General features: G+C 35.6%; 1 protein-coding gene across 1 annotated transcript; it reads left to right on the top strand.

Moving 5' to 3' along the window:
- Positions 1–3,039: 3,039 nt before the first annotated feature.
- On the top strand, positions 3,040–12,165 carry LOC104246700 (uncharacterized). The gene is made up of 16 exons (XM_009802575.2): positions 3,040–3,617; positions 5,741–5,862; positions 5,949–6,037; positions 6,126–6,161; positions 6,345–6,438; positions 7,065–7,107; positions 7,195–7,295; positions 7,732–7,796; positions 7,920–8,413; positions 8,508–8,595; positions 8,684–8,803; positions 9,143–9,711; positions 10,337–10,472; positions 10,559–10,627; positions 10,740–10,871; positions 11,486–12,165. The coding sequence occupies exons 1-16, from the start codon at positions 3,406–3,408 to the stop codon at positions 11,597–11,599; spliced, it is 2,484 nt and encodes an 827-aa protein (XP_009800877.1). The 5' UTR covers positions 3,040–3,405; the 3' UTR covers positions 11,600–12,165.
- Positions 12,166–13,714: the final 1,549 nt, after the last annotated feature.

The following is a 13,714-nucleotide window of genomic DNA, read 5'->3' as shown; positions in this document are numbered from 1 at the left end:
GTTTGATATGAAAGACTTGGGAGTTGCTAATTTAATTCTAGGAATTAAGATCCATAAGACTTCTCAAGGTCTGGTATTGTCACAATCTCATTATATTAAGACAGTACTTGAAAAATTCAAGCACTTGGGCTTTAAAGTTGCAAAGACTCCAATTGATATGAATCTTGCATTAGCAAAGAACAAAGGCCAAAGCATATCACAATTGGATTATGCTCGTGTGTTGGGTTGCTTAATGTACATCATGAATTGTACACGACCAGATATAGCTTGTGCTATAAGTAAATTGAGTCGATATACGAGCAATCCAGGTCAATCTCATTGGATGGCCATAAAATGAGTTTTGGGGTATTTAGTACATACCTAGAACTTTGTTTTGCACTACAGTAAATATCCTGCGATCATTGAGGGATAATGTGATGCAAATTGGATCACAGTATCAACTGATTTCAAGTCCACAAGTGGATATGTATTCATTATTGGTGAAGAAGCGGTATCTTGGAAGTCGTCCAAACAAACTTGTATTACCCACTCTACAATGGAGGCTTAATTCATAGCCTTAGATAAAGCCGGTAAAGAAGTTGAATGGCTCCGGAATTTCTTGGAAGATATTCCATTTTGGCCCAAACCGTTGGCACCAATATGCATACATTGCGATAGTCAAGAGACAATTGGAAGGGCTAGGAACGTTATGTATAACGGTAAATCCCATCATATACAACGAAGACATAAACCGTTAGGCAATTACTCTCTAGAGGAATTATCACGGTTGATTATGTAAAGTCAAGTGATAATGTGTCGGATCCACTTACAAAAGGCCTAACTAGAGAGGTAGTTGAAAAATCATCAAAGGGAATGAGACTGTGGCCGAGAACAAGTCATAGTGGCGGTAATTCTACCTAGAAGACTGGAGATCCCAAGATCTAGGTTCAAGAAGATCAAACAAAGTCATTAATGGCGGTTCAATATTGTCAACTAAACTTTTGGTCCATTCTCGTGATGAGACAATGTTCAAGTACCAAGGATAAAACATTAAGGCTTTTTAATGATTTCTAAATTTGATATGGGGTATATCAAATAGTATATCTACGGGATGAGACGTTTATGAATCACCTATGTAAGTGTGAAGTGTTAGTCGCTTCAAGGAAAATCTTGCAATGCCAGTTCTCTATGCACTTATGAAGCCAGACGGTGTTCATGGGTGAAATGAACACAACAATGAAAACCAAAGATAGTTAAGGGTTGGTTGTGTGACTTGTGGTTGTCTAAGTATACACCAAAGTTCGACATTTCAAAGATATCAAATCTACCGATTGATCGAGTATATCCGACATAAGTTCACTACGGAAAGTTCAAAGGGAAACCTACTTATCTAGATGCAATTAATCCTTGCTTGTGAATTACACAATTTTTCATCCATGTTTCCATGATATAGCCATTCCCTATTCATGTGGGGAATTGTTGGGATTTTATGTATTTAAGTATATTAAATACTTAAAAGAGGGTGAATGGGAAATGGAGGGAAATGAAATTTTTGAGTGAAATTTTAAGCTTCCCCCTTGGCAAAGGGACATTGTCCCATATTGGAAGAGGAAGAGGAAGAGGTTTTTTTATGGGTATATAAGCAATTGGTCTTCTTCTAGCTCTTAACGAGTTGAGAAGAAGGCAAGCTTCGCGCCGCCGTCGTCGTCGCTTGCTCGGCTCGGTTTCAGCTTCGGCTTCGGCTTCGGATTCAGATTCGAATTTGGATTTGGTCAAATGATCGATTGATTGATTAATTTTTTGGACCAAATTTATTTGTTAATAGTAAAATATTAACAGAAATGTTATTAAATATTTGTTTTCAATTTTTCCTCTTTATTGTTGAGTAAATAGCCATTTATGTTATGGCATTTATGCTGTGGCCGTTTTGCATAAACAGTCATTCTGAAGAGTTGCACCTCTTCAGATTTCAGCCCAACTTTGGCTATAAATACAAGACTATTCTGCTCAGAATTTCCATACGGATTTTCTGAGTTCTTCTCCTTTCTTCTACATATTTTAACTTCAAAGAAAACAACAGTAAGTGTGATTTGCTACCGAACTTTGTGTTCGGTGAAATACTGGGGTTTGAAGTACCACTACACCAGTGTGTAATTCGTTCTATCCTGGGAGGAAATAATCCATAACCTTGGATATTAGGAGGGGATTAAATTCCTTAAGGAAACACTGTAAATTCAGTGGACTCGAATTATTTTTGTTATTTCATTTACATTTATGTTTATGTTAATTTATTTTCTCAAAAATTATTTTACAAATGTAGTTTAGTAACATAGTCATGCCGAGTCAAACAATGAAAATCATAACTGGACGAAAGAAGTGCCAAATGAAAAAAACGAAAAAGACAAAATGCTTCTCCCTATTTCGGTAACGAAAAAAATAAGTTTTTGAAGGAAAAAAAAAAAAGAAGCAAATATGTTATTTTGAGCACATGTGCTAGACAAAAAACGGAGGGAAAGGGCATTGGAAAAGCAACGATCAATAACGTTCCTAAGAAAAGTAGTAAGAGAGTAGTCCAAAATCAAGAAGTAAACATTTTTTTAAAAAAAAGGAAGGATTATTGAAGTAACAGTCAAATTATCATCGTATAATCATAGGCCATGTGTTCTAACAGTCACTAATAGTTGTATTGGAGTAGATTCTCTATATCACATCTCTTAGTTGTGGAAATAATATTTTAGGCGAAATACATAAATCAGTCCTTTAAGTTGTGCTCAACGATCGTCCAGACACCTCAATTGGCTCTTTTATCATTTAAACAATTCAAGTGGCTATTAACTTGCCATGTCATTATGAACCGTCCATTCATGCACGTAACTTGCCATGTCATTATGAGGTGTTTACTTGATATAGTTAATAGCCACCGAGTTGTACATTTTAAACATTTTTTTTTATAAAAAAAAGGTTGGAGCATTGAGTCAAAAGGTCAAAAAGAGCTTTCAAATGGGGCTCCGATTTCATCTCTCATAACTCTATAAATTGAGACAACACTGCGTGTAAGAAAGAAACAAATTAAACAGAGAGAAAAACAGCGCGCAGTCGCAATGGGATCGATCAATTGATCAAGTTGTTAATTGTTTTTTCATTACCTGTCATTATTATTAAGGCAGAATCCACCAACGTCTCCTTCCTTTCGTATATACGACCCATTTCACTTTCTCTCTCTCTCCATCATTTTCCAACTTCCTTCTTCTCCATTCCCGTACATTATTATTTCACATTTTCCCCATTATTGCTTGTTTGATATTGACATTTATATAAAAGAAATACGTTCAACTTGTTTCAATTCAACATTTTGGAACTATTTTTTATTTATAGAGCAGAGGATCACAACACAAAAACAAAAACAGATCTATCTTTGGCGTGAATATGGAACAGAAGCACGTATTGTTATCGGCATTGAGCGTAGGGGTTGGAGTAGGGCTTGGATTGGCTTCAGGACAGGCTGTTAATAAATGGACCGGTGGTAATTCGGCGGCGGAAGGGATAACGGCCGACCAAATCGAGCAGGAACTTCGACGGCTCATCGTTGACGGCAAGCATACCAAAGTCTCCTTTGAGGACTTCCCTTATTTTCTCAGGTAACAGTTTTTTGACAAAGCCGCCATTTTTTCTATCTTCGGTTTTTTTTGTTGATAATTTGCTTAATATCTGTCAAATGCATATACATAAAAAAAACTTATCAGTGCTATACAAATAATTGCAGAACATAGTTGTTTATGTTTCAATTTCTTTTTCTGTTGTTTTTTCGTAAATGATCATTTTATATTAATTCCCTGGATCTCATGATTTAATTGTGTTAAGCCTACGTGATGTAGTCCTGTCACCTGTAATGCATTGCGCGCACCATTGATGCTTCTTTTCGAATTTGGAATTTTCAAGTTGAGATTTCTCTGCAATTTTTTCTTTTAATTTTCTTATTGAAAGTTTGTTTCTTTTTTTCTTTTTAAATTTATTTTTTGTTTTGTATCTGTTCCCCTCAGTTTTTAGTCCTTCAATAAAAACAGCTGCTTTTTAGATAAATCAACGATTTTATATTTTTTTTTATATAATTTTACTTTGTTCGTAACTTGTTTACTCTTATGATGTATGGTTTTTCAAAATTGGCCCTTCAGTAAGCAAACTACTCTGGTGCTCAAAGGTCCATTAGTAATAATTAGTAATAGCATGAAACTTGCAAACTTGCAACTACTACTTGAATTTCCAAATTTTATGAATTTGGTAAAACTGGTGATTTCAAAATTGTTGGTCGTGGTAAATCTTAAGCCCAAAATGATCCGACACTTTCATATACACTAGTTTATGGTCTGGTTCAAGTTGAAATTGCTGATACTAAGACAGTGGCAAGATATTGCAATTAAAGCTTACTCCCTCCGTCCCAATTTATGTGGTTGTGTTTTAAAAGGGACAGATTATAAGAAATAAAGGAAGACTTTTGAAACTTGTGATCTCAAACATGCCTTAATAAATATTTTTATAGCGATAAATTATTTTATTAAGAGTAAATTTGAAGTTTAAAGCTAAAATGTTTTCTAATAAAAAAATCATTCTTTTTTGGAATGGACTAAAAAGGAAAGTACGTCACCTAAAATGAGACAGAGGGAGTATATATTTCAACGATTTCGTTCTTCTTCTCTAGATTGTTTAATAAGCATATAGGTGGAAGATGTTTTATTATATAACGATAGTTTTTAGGTCAGCTTGAGCAAATATTATACCATGTACCTCTTTTGCACTACTGCATCTTCTTGATGCCATCAATGAACAAATTACTTTATCAAAAAAAACTATTATACCATATACCTGTTATATATCACTAGCTAGGTAATGGGTAACTCCGTCCACTAGCGGAGAGGAACAATCACCTAGTGCTTTTTGCCTCCCTACGATTTGAATTCTGGTCTCTCACAATTTTTATTTCACTTAATTGACCGCTAACCACACCTTGGGTGCATCAACTATGTGTATTTCTTACTCTTACCTTTTGTTATCTAATTAATAGACAACCTAACTTATCAAAGTACAATACTTCCTCCGGTTTATTTATATGTCTTAGTTTGATCAACACCAAGTTTAACAACGTAAAGAAATTTTTTGAAGCTTGTGTTTATAAACTAAAGGTATGTGTAATATGCGAAAAAAACTTTTTGATTTTTTTAGTCTTCTAATGCCACGTCATTCCCATAAGAAAGTGTTACTAAAGGTAAAATGAGTATTGGAATTACAAAATAGAAAGGTGACATTCTTTTTCTAAACCGACTAAAAAGGAACATAAGACACTTAAATTGAAACGCATGGAGTAACAATAACCAGCCACCCACTAGTGCTTGCAACCTATGAATTTTATGGGTTGCATGTCTGGAGTTCTTCTCAATACAGCAAAGTTGTTGAATGCGGAATCAAAATAAGCAGAAGAATGTAACAGCTTTTTGTTTGACAAAATTCAAGTACTGGTTATCCCTTGACACTTGCACCTAAAGTTCTCATTCCTTCACCTAATGTTCTGTTGTTGGAGACTTATGCTAAATTTCATTGTGGTGGCTCCAGTTAGGATCTTGGTAAAAGTTGATAATTTCAAAAATATCTGTTCACGTCCAACTTGTTGTATCCTCAATCTACTTCTCTGATAATCTCTACGACTATATGTTGAAGATGGTTTCCGTTCACACTTGATAATCTCCTTCAAATGTGATGGCTTTGACAGTGAACGGACGCGCGTGTTATTAACAAGTGCAGCATACGTTCATCTGAATCACTTAGATGTGTCTAAACATACAAGAAATCTTTCTCCTGCAAGCAGGGCCATACTGCTTTCAGGGCCTGCTGGTATGGCTTTCGCATTTAAAGTCTGTTCCAAGTTGATATGTTATCTGCATTTAGCGCTTTAACTATGTTTGATACTTATAATGCAGAACTTTACCAGCAAACTCTAGCGAAGGCTTTGGCGCATCATTTTGATGCTAAACTGCTGCTTTTGGATCTAACTGACTTCACTCTAAAGGTATTGTGTAAGGCCTCTTTTTACAGTACTTTAGCATATCTTCTGCTGATACTTGTATTCATTCTATTTCATGGGTCAATCGTTGCAGATGCAGAGCAAGTATGGCATCTTTAAGAAAGAATCGGTAAGTACTAATTTTTACTATCTTTGAAGAATTATGTTCTTATTTGGTCAAAATATTGTTGTCTTGGGGCCCATTATTCATGTTTCCTTAACTGTTGAATCTGAATTCACTTCCACTATAAGTAAAAGGGAATCATTTCACCCCTAGTGGAATATTACCTGATTCAGAATCTTACTTTTGTAGGCTTTCAAGAGGTCAACCTCAGAGTCTATGTTGGGACGTTGGTCCAGTTTGATTGGTTCATTCTCAATTCTTCCAGCAAGAGAGAATAATGGAGGTATATGAAGAAAGGCCATAGTTCTTCACTATTTGGTACACTTAATTGTATTTGTGTCTGTTTATGTAAATTAATGAATATATCTGAACTTAAATATAAGAATATGAATCACAAACTATTTGATCTCCAGATCTGCTGATTTCTTTACACATACGTTATATTTAAATGAGGTTCTAGATGTTTATGGAGTTACGAAATATTAATAGTCGTATAATACACCAGCTTTAAGCCTTTAACAGTACGTTTATCTTGTGGGAAGTGATGCCATTTCCACATTAACACCAGCAAGTTGTTTTTGTCCTGTACGTGAAGAGTAAAAGCTATCAAAGCTGATCCTAATTTCATAAGTCCTAAGGTGGAGTGAATTTATCGTGAGAACTTTTCAGAGGCTGGTAAGTGTAAAGTTAAAACAATTGATCAGAAAACAAGAAATGTAAAGTTCAAGTAATTGCTGAAGTTCAACATCCATCTTTCACGTGGAGCTCCGCAGCCAGTATGCTGATGGTTCTGATTTCGATCTAGACCTAATCAGAATTTTAGAACTTAAAATCTCAGGCTTGATAATTTCATGTTGCTTTACTTCTCCAGATGCTCTTCATATACAGTTTTTATTCTCTTTTTGGCAGGTACCTTTTCAAGGCAAACCACTGCGTTTGATGCTAAATCAAGGTATATTAGTCTTATTCCTCATTCAGACATTAATGCAGGTTTTTGGAGTTGACATTTCATTTTAACCCTTAGCCTTGGGATATACAGGAATAGGGAAGGTGCAAGCAACTCTATAAAGCATCGCAGGACCGCTTCTGTTTCTTCTGATATAAGTAGCATCAGCTCTGACTCCTGTTCTTCAAATCCAGGTGGGATGCTTGTAGGGAATTGATTTACTTGTCATGGCTCTGCTATTTGCTTCCTGTTACACGTCATGCATGGAGTTCAGAGTCCGCTTGCATTCATGATGTTCATGTATAATTGTTAGTGAAGTTGTTAATTTGGATCATGATTTGAATATCCACTAATTATGTAAAAGTATCATTTTCTTACTCTCATGATCTTGCTACTACAGTGTGGTTTGCATCTTTATGTTTCTTTTATTGAAGGATCTCCTCAAATTTCCCATCTAACCATCAACCAGCTTTACCTGATATAGTGTTCTTGCAACGGATTTTTAGATTCATCTCTTGCATAAGTTGCATCTATCAATTTCACAATGTTGAATTTTGATTAACCTATGAGGGATAATCATTTGATTGAAGATTATCTTCTGATCATTTCTTGCTTCTTCATTTTCATTAGCTCCAACTAAGAGGGTGAACAGCTGGTCAATAGATGAAAAGGCTTTCTTACAGTCACTTTACAAGGTAGTAAATTTTCTCTTAATTTCAAACTTGTATCTGTGTTGTTATTCCATATGATCTTCTCAGTATCTTTCACGTTATGATTGTTTCATCTTAAATCTTACTAAAGAAGGAGGTTACTTGCAGGTTTTGGTGTCGGTCTCTGAAAACAACCGTGTTATTCTCTACATCAGGGATGTTGACAGACATCTTCAACCACCCAGAGTTTATAAACTCTTTGATCGAATGCTGAAGAAGCTGTCAGGATCGGTGTTGGTTCTAGGCTCCAGGATGTTTGAGCATGAAGATGATTGTGAGGAAGTAGATGAGAAACTCGGTCTTCTGTTTCCTTACAATATTGAAATTAGGCCCCCTGAAGATGAGACACATCTTACAGACTGGAAAACACAACTCGATAAGGATATGAAGATGATTCAGTTTCAGGACAACAAGAATCACATTGCAGAGGTGCTTGCAGCAAATGACCTCGAATGTGATGATCTAGGATCTATCTGTCAAGCTGACACAGTGGTGCTGAGTAATTACATAGAGGAAATTGTTATCTCTGCTATATCATATCATTTGATGAACAGCAAGGATCCAGAATATCGAAATGGGAAGCTCCTCATATCATCCAACAGGTAGATGCCAGATTTCCAATTTGTTTGAGTAATTTAGCTTCTTTTATTTTTCTTACTTGATGTTTATGTGCGTACCATGCTTCGTCTGGTGCAGTTTGTCCCATGGATTAAATGTCTTCCAGGACGGAAAGAGTGGTTGCAGAGACTCCCTCAAAATGGAGGCAAATGCTGAAACGTCCAAGGTTCTTTTGCATTTTGGTGTTTCTGTTGAACCTTGAGGAATTATCTCAGACGAAATTAATTCTGTTTTCTCTTTTCAATCAAAAATAGGATACTGGGGATATTGGGTTAAAGCCTGAAACAAAGTCTGGGAACCCAACATCTGAGAGTAAGGGCGAGGCTGAAAAATCAGTTCCTTCAGCAAAAAAGGATGGAGAGATTAAGGCCCCGGTATGTGCCGCACCTGATAGAATTTTTTTAACAACCTTCTCTACTAAACCTTTCAGTTGGTAGTAGTTGATCTTGAGAGCTGTATTCTTTCTTTTTCTTCTCAAATGTCATGTTGACTAATTTATAGGATGTCTTTATATTCCTCTGAAAAAATCAATGCTGATTTACTGGTTTCAACAATGTCTGTCTTGTCACAGTATGCGCTTACATTTTTTACTCTCTGATTTGCGTCTTGGTATATATTTTGACTATTTGGCCCAACTTGATTTTTTGTTTGTTAATTCAATCTTCATTTGGTGCTTCTTCCATTTGCTTTAATGTGTAATATGGTATCTACAGGAAGTTCTTCCTGACAATGAATTCGAGAAGCGGATAAGACCAGAGGTTATACCTTCAAATGAGATTGGAGTGACATTTGCGGATATTGGTGCTCTAGATGAAACTAAAGAATCACTTCAGGAGCTGGTCATGCTTCCTCTTAGAAGACCTGACCTCTTCAACGGTGGACTGCTGAAGCCTTGCAGAGGTATACTACTCTTTGGTCCACCTGGCACTGGGAAAACGATGCTGGCCAAAGCAATAGCCAACGAAGCTGGAGCGAGCTTTATAAATGTCTCAATGTCAACCATTACTTCAAAATGGTTTGGGGAAGATGAAAAGAATGTCAGAGCTCTTTTCACACTTGCAGCGAAGGTTTCTCCTACGATCATTTTTGTGGATGAGGTTGATAGCATGCTCGGGCAGCGGACAAGAGTTGGAGAGCACGAGGCTATGCGAAAAATTAAGAATGAGTTTATGACTCACTGGGACGGATTATTGACTAAACCAGGTGAGCGTATCCTTGTTCTTGCTGCAACCAACAGACCTTTCGACCTCGATGAAGCAATAATCAGGCGGTTTGAGCGCAGGTACTTCTACAGCTCGACACCAATCATTTACTTAGCTTAATTGTGTTCTCCAGTCGTGTGAATTCATTTTCACCAGTATGTTATGCATTTCGAAACTTTACTGCTAATCCTCTACATCTCAAAGAAGCTTTGTAAAAAGAGGAAGAAAAAAAGAGAGGCAGAAAGCAAGTTAGATCTCCTTCTCTGGCGGCTTGAACTAAATGCTGATGCCCTTAAGCTTCTCCACTCTAGGATGAAGATCTATTTCTTATAGTAATCTTCATAGATTTTCTCTTTTGAGCATAAATATGAAGAACAACAAAAATATTATTCATGCATTTGTTATGTGTTTCTGTTAGTTTTACATTATTTTCTGCTAGACTAGTTGCACGATTCTTAATTTTCTGGTGACAAAAAGTCTTCTGTGATCAGAGGTATGTTGCTCATCGTAACAATTTTGTTAGCTCTTGCCTTATCTTCTGAAGGTTTAGTAGGCAGTTAGTTTTGCAGATATTTTACTCTGTGCAATGGTTCCTATTGATACTTTGACGTTAAGGAAACATTTATAAACTTCGAGACCTTTTTCAGTTTATGATGATATAGCAAAATGATATAAATGCTCAAATTTGGTTTTCGTGTTCGCCAGAATTATGGTCGGTTTACCTGCAGCTGAGAATAGAGAGAAGATTTTGAGAACTCTTCTAGCAAAGGAGAAGGTAGAAGATCTTGATTTTAAAGAGCTCGCAGCCATGACCGAAGGATATAGTGGAAGTGATCTTAAGGTTTGTAATGTTCTATTTCCAAAATAATTTAAGAATGTGCCTATTATTATCTTGAAATAACTGAAGGCATTAATTTCCAACAACAGAACTTGTGCACAACAGCAGCTTATCGGCCTGTCAGAGAGCTAATACAACAAGAGAGAAAGAAAGATATGGTAATACTGCAAGCTTCAAGCTCCCTATTTTTCTCGACAACATAACCTTTTTTTATCTATCTGCTTTATTGTGTATTCTTCGTGTTCTCTTATATATTCTTCTTCGTCATAGGAAAAGAAGCGGAGAGCTGATGAAGGGCAGAGTGCAGAAGATCACTCAGATGAGAAAGAAGAAGCCACAGAAGAAAGAGTAATTGCTTTGAGGCCTCTAAACATGGAAGACATGAGACAGGCAAAGAATCAGGTAATCCATTTCTTATATTGGGTCCATGAGGCTTAATGCGTAAAACAAAAAAGATCCTAAACCAAATTATAAAAATACTTCTGTTCTCCTTTGATTGGACCATCTGAAGCATTTAGTTCTTTCATTAATTTTTCCTTTGTCCTAGCATTTGATCCCAAAGCTACTCTTTGGCCATCTTGGACAGGAAATTGCTGTTTTTGGTACACAAAATTTCTTGGATGGACTAATATTATAAAGAATTGGTTCTTTGCACTATCATGACATTACAGTATCTCCTTGCTTTTGAAAATGAAATTTCCTGTTTGCTGTTTATTCCACAGAAGTTGTAATTAGCTGTAGCTCTGCATTATTATTAGTGATGATATTGTGGCTGATTGTAGGATTATGTTTTTCTAACACAAAAGTGCAATACGAACCAAGAATTGTTTTTATATAGATTAAGGCATGGAATAATCAAGCACTTGGCCACTTTGTAGTCTTTCTTTTGTGGAACCAAAGAACCTGGAAATCAATACTTAACAAATAATGCATGCGAAGGACTTATTTCCTTCAGTTCTTTTGTTGTATTCAATTTGGCATACACACAGATCTTCATGGATCACTTCTTTTGCTAGGTTGCTGCTAGCTTTGCTTCTGAGGGATCCGTAATGAGTGAGCTGAAGCAGTGGAATGACCTTTATGGAGAAGGAGGTTCTAGAAAGAAGCAGCAGTTATCTTATTTCCTTTAGGTCGTCAAATATATGCATCAAGAAATGATTGTCAGCATTATTGTTCGTGAAAGGGGTGATAACTGTGATCGGTACAACCTTCAGAATCGAAAACTGCATTCTCCTGAATCTAAGGAAGAGATACTCGAACCCTGTGCCAAACTGGTCTCCACTTCTGAGAGGTGTGACATGAATATGCATGAAATGTGCTTGTCAAATGCTTGCTTGTGTTTGTATGTGGATGGTTGCAGAAGGAAGGAGAATTCAGTCTGTTTCTGCTCAGAGCGACGGTTAGCCCATAGCAGTCTTTTAGGATATCAAAGATGATCTCTGCGTGGCAACTGGAATGGCACATGGGCTCGGAAATCTCACAGCAAGTTATGATTTTGTTCAAATCTATAGTGATTCCATGTAATAGTGTATTGTAAATTAGTCTTGTTTACAGTTAATGCTATAGTGTAATTTATCAACTACTTTTCAAGAGTTTCCTGGGACTAATGTATTCTTCATTTAGACACTTTACAGCACAGGTTTGATTTTCTTTTGAAATTTGGGAAGTCATTTTAATATGAATGTAGTTTCTGCCACTTGTTGCCATGCAACTCTTTCTTAAATACTAGTCTTAGGGTATGCGCTTTGCTCGTGTACTCTATATTAATGAATATAAAATTTTAAAATTATATAAATATTATTAACTAAAGTGTTTGAGTCATAAAATATAATTTAAAAAATATAAGCTCTTGAAAATGACGAATATTGGTCCTATTTGGTCAACAAAAATAATTTTGATAGCTTAGTGATCTATTATTTATCCTTCTTTTGTTTTAACTTTGGATGAAAATAATTGTCTAGGTAATATGTATTCTAGATAAGGCCAACTAAAGAAAATAAAATAAAAATTATAATAAATTATGTAGCTAAAAGGCAAATATTCATTGCTGAGTAGAATTTAGCTATGGGTTAGTGATAGATTATCAAAAAATGTCCTATTAGCTATAAGACGAATTTCAAAGCTAATTCCTACTTTCTTAAAATCAAATTCTATAATAAATATTATTTTTTACCAAAAAAAGTCCTTTTCATCCAGTTGACGGAAATAAGCAATACAATAAATTAAGGTATTTCCTTGTAAACAAAGTGTTTTAATTTAGTATTTTCTGATATGTATTATAGGTAAAATTTTAATGATTTTAAAATCCTAAATAAAAGGACTTCTTATTTAATTCAAATAAGGAAAGAATTAAAAATAATAAATATGATTTAATTCAAACACCTAAATATTAGCTTGGAGAATAATCAAATGACTATTTTATCTAAAAAGGCGAACCACATTCGTTAAGAGCCTTCGTACTTTTAATATACTATACATCTTAGAGCTTGAGCCTAAACAAAACGGCTTCAGGACATTCTGTTACACAAGACAGATTTGTCACAGGCTCATTTACCATCACTTTATCAAACAGCTTAATTCGTGCGCGTTGAATTTTGAACTTGCTTCATAACTAGTCTGGAGGGAAGATTTTTTGATAAGCAGCTAACAACAACAACAATGGGTAAAGAGGCTGTTTCCAAATATAAACCCGACATCCTTCCCTCCAAGAACTTCTCACCTTGCTCTTGGGGAGAATCGAACTCACAACCTCTTAGTTGGAAGTGGAAGTTGCTTACCATCAGAGTAGGAGTGACAAACGGGCGTGTCGGGTCGGATATGGTTCGGGTTGAAAACGAGTAATGAAAAAACGAATCAATTATCCGCCCCGACCCATATTTAATACGGATAAAAAACGGGTTAATCGACGGTTATCCATGACTTCTTGTATATGATCACTTTTGGGAGAATTCTTAGTCTCTCTAACTTGAGGAATCCCCAATTTGAGGCTTCACAAATATAAAAGTTAGACCCATTGGTTATCCATTTTCTAAATGGATAATATGGTTCTTATCCATATTTGATCCATTTTTAAAAAATTTATTATCCAACCCATTTTTTAGTGGATAATATGGACGGTTAACTGTTTTCTTTGAACCATTTTGCCACTCCCGCATCAGAGCAACCCCTCTTGTGGAGATAAGTAGCTAAGTTGCAAGCATCTGAGAGATGTTAAGCTTAAATGAGTGACCTAGGGATTACAAGAT

The sequence above is a fragment of the Nicotiana sylvestris genome, chromosome 3 (genome assembly GCF_000393655.2).
Source record: "Nicotiana sylvestris chromosome 3, ASM39365v2, whole genome shotgun sequence".
In the NCBI taxonomy this organism is placed as follows: domain Eukaryota; kingdom Viridiplantae; phylum Streptophyta; class Magnoliopsida; order Solanales; family Solanaceae; genus Nicotiana; species Nicotiana sylvestris.
Note: the sequence above shows the minus strand (reverse complement) of the source record. Positions and strands in the feature narration are given on the sequence as shown.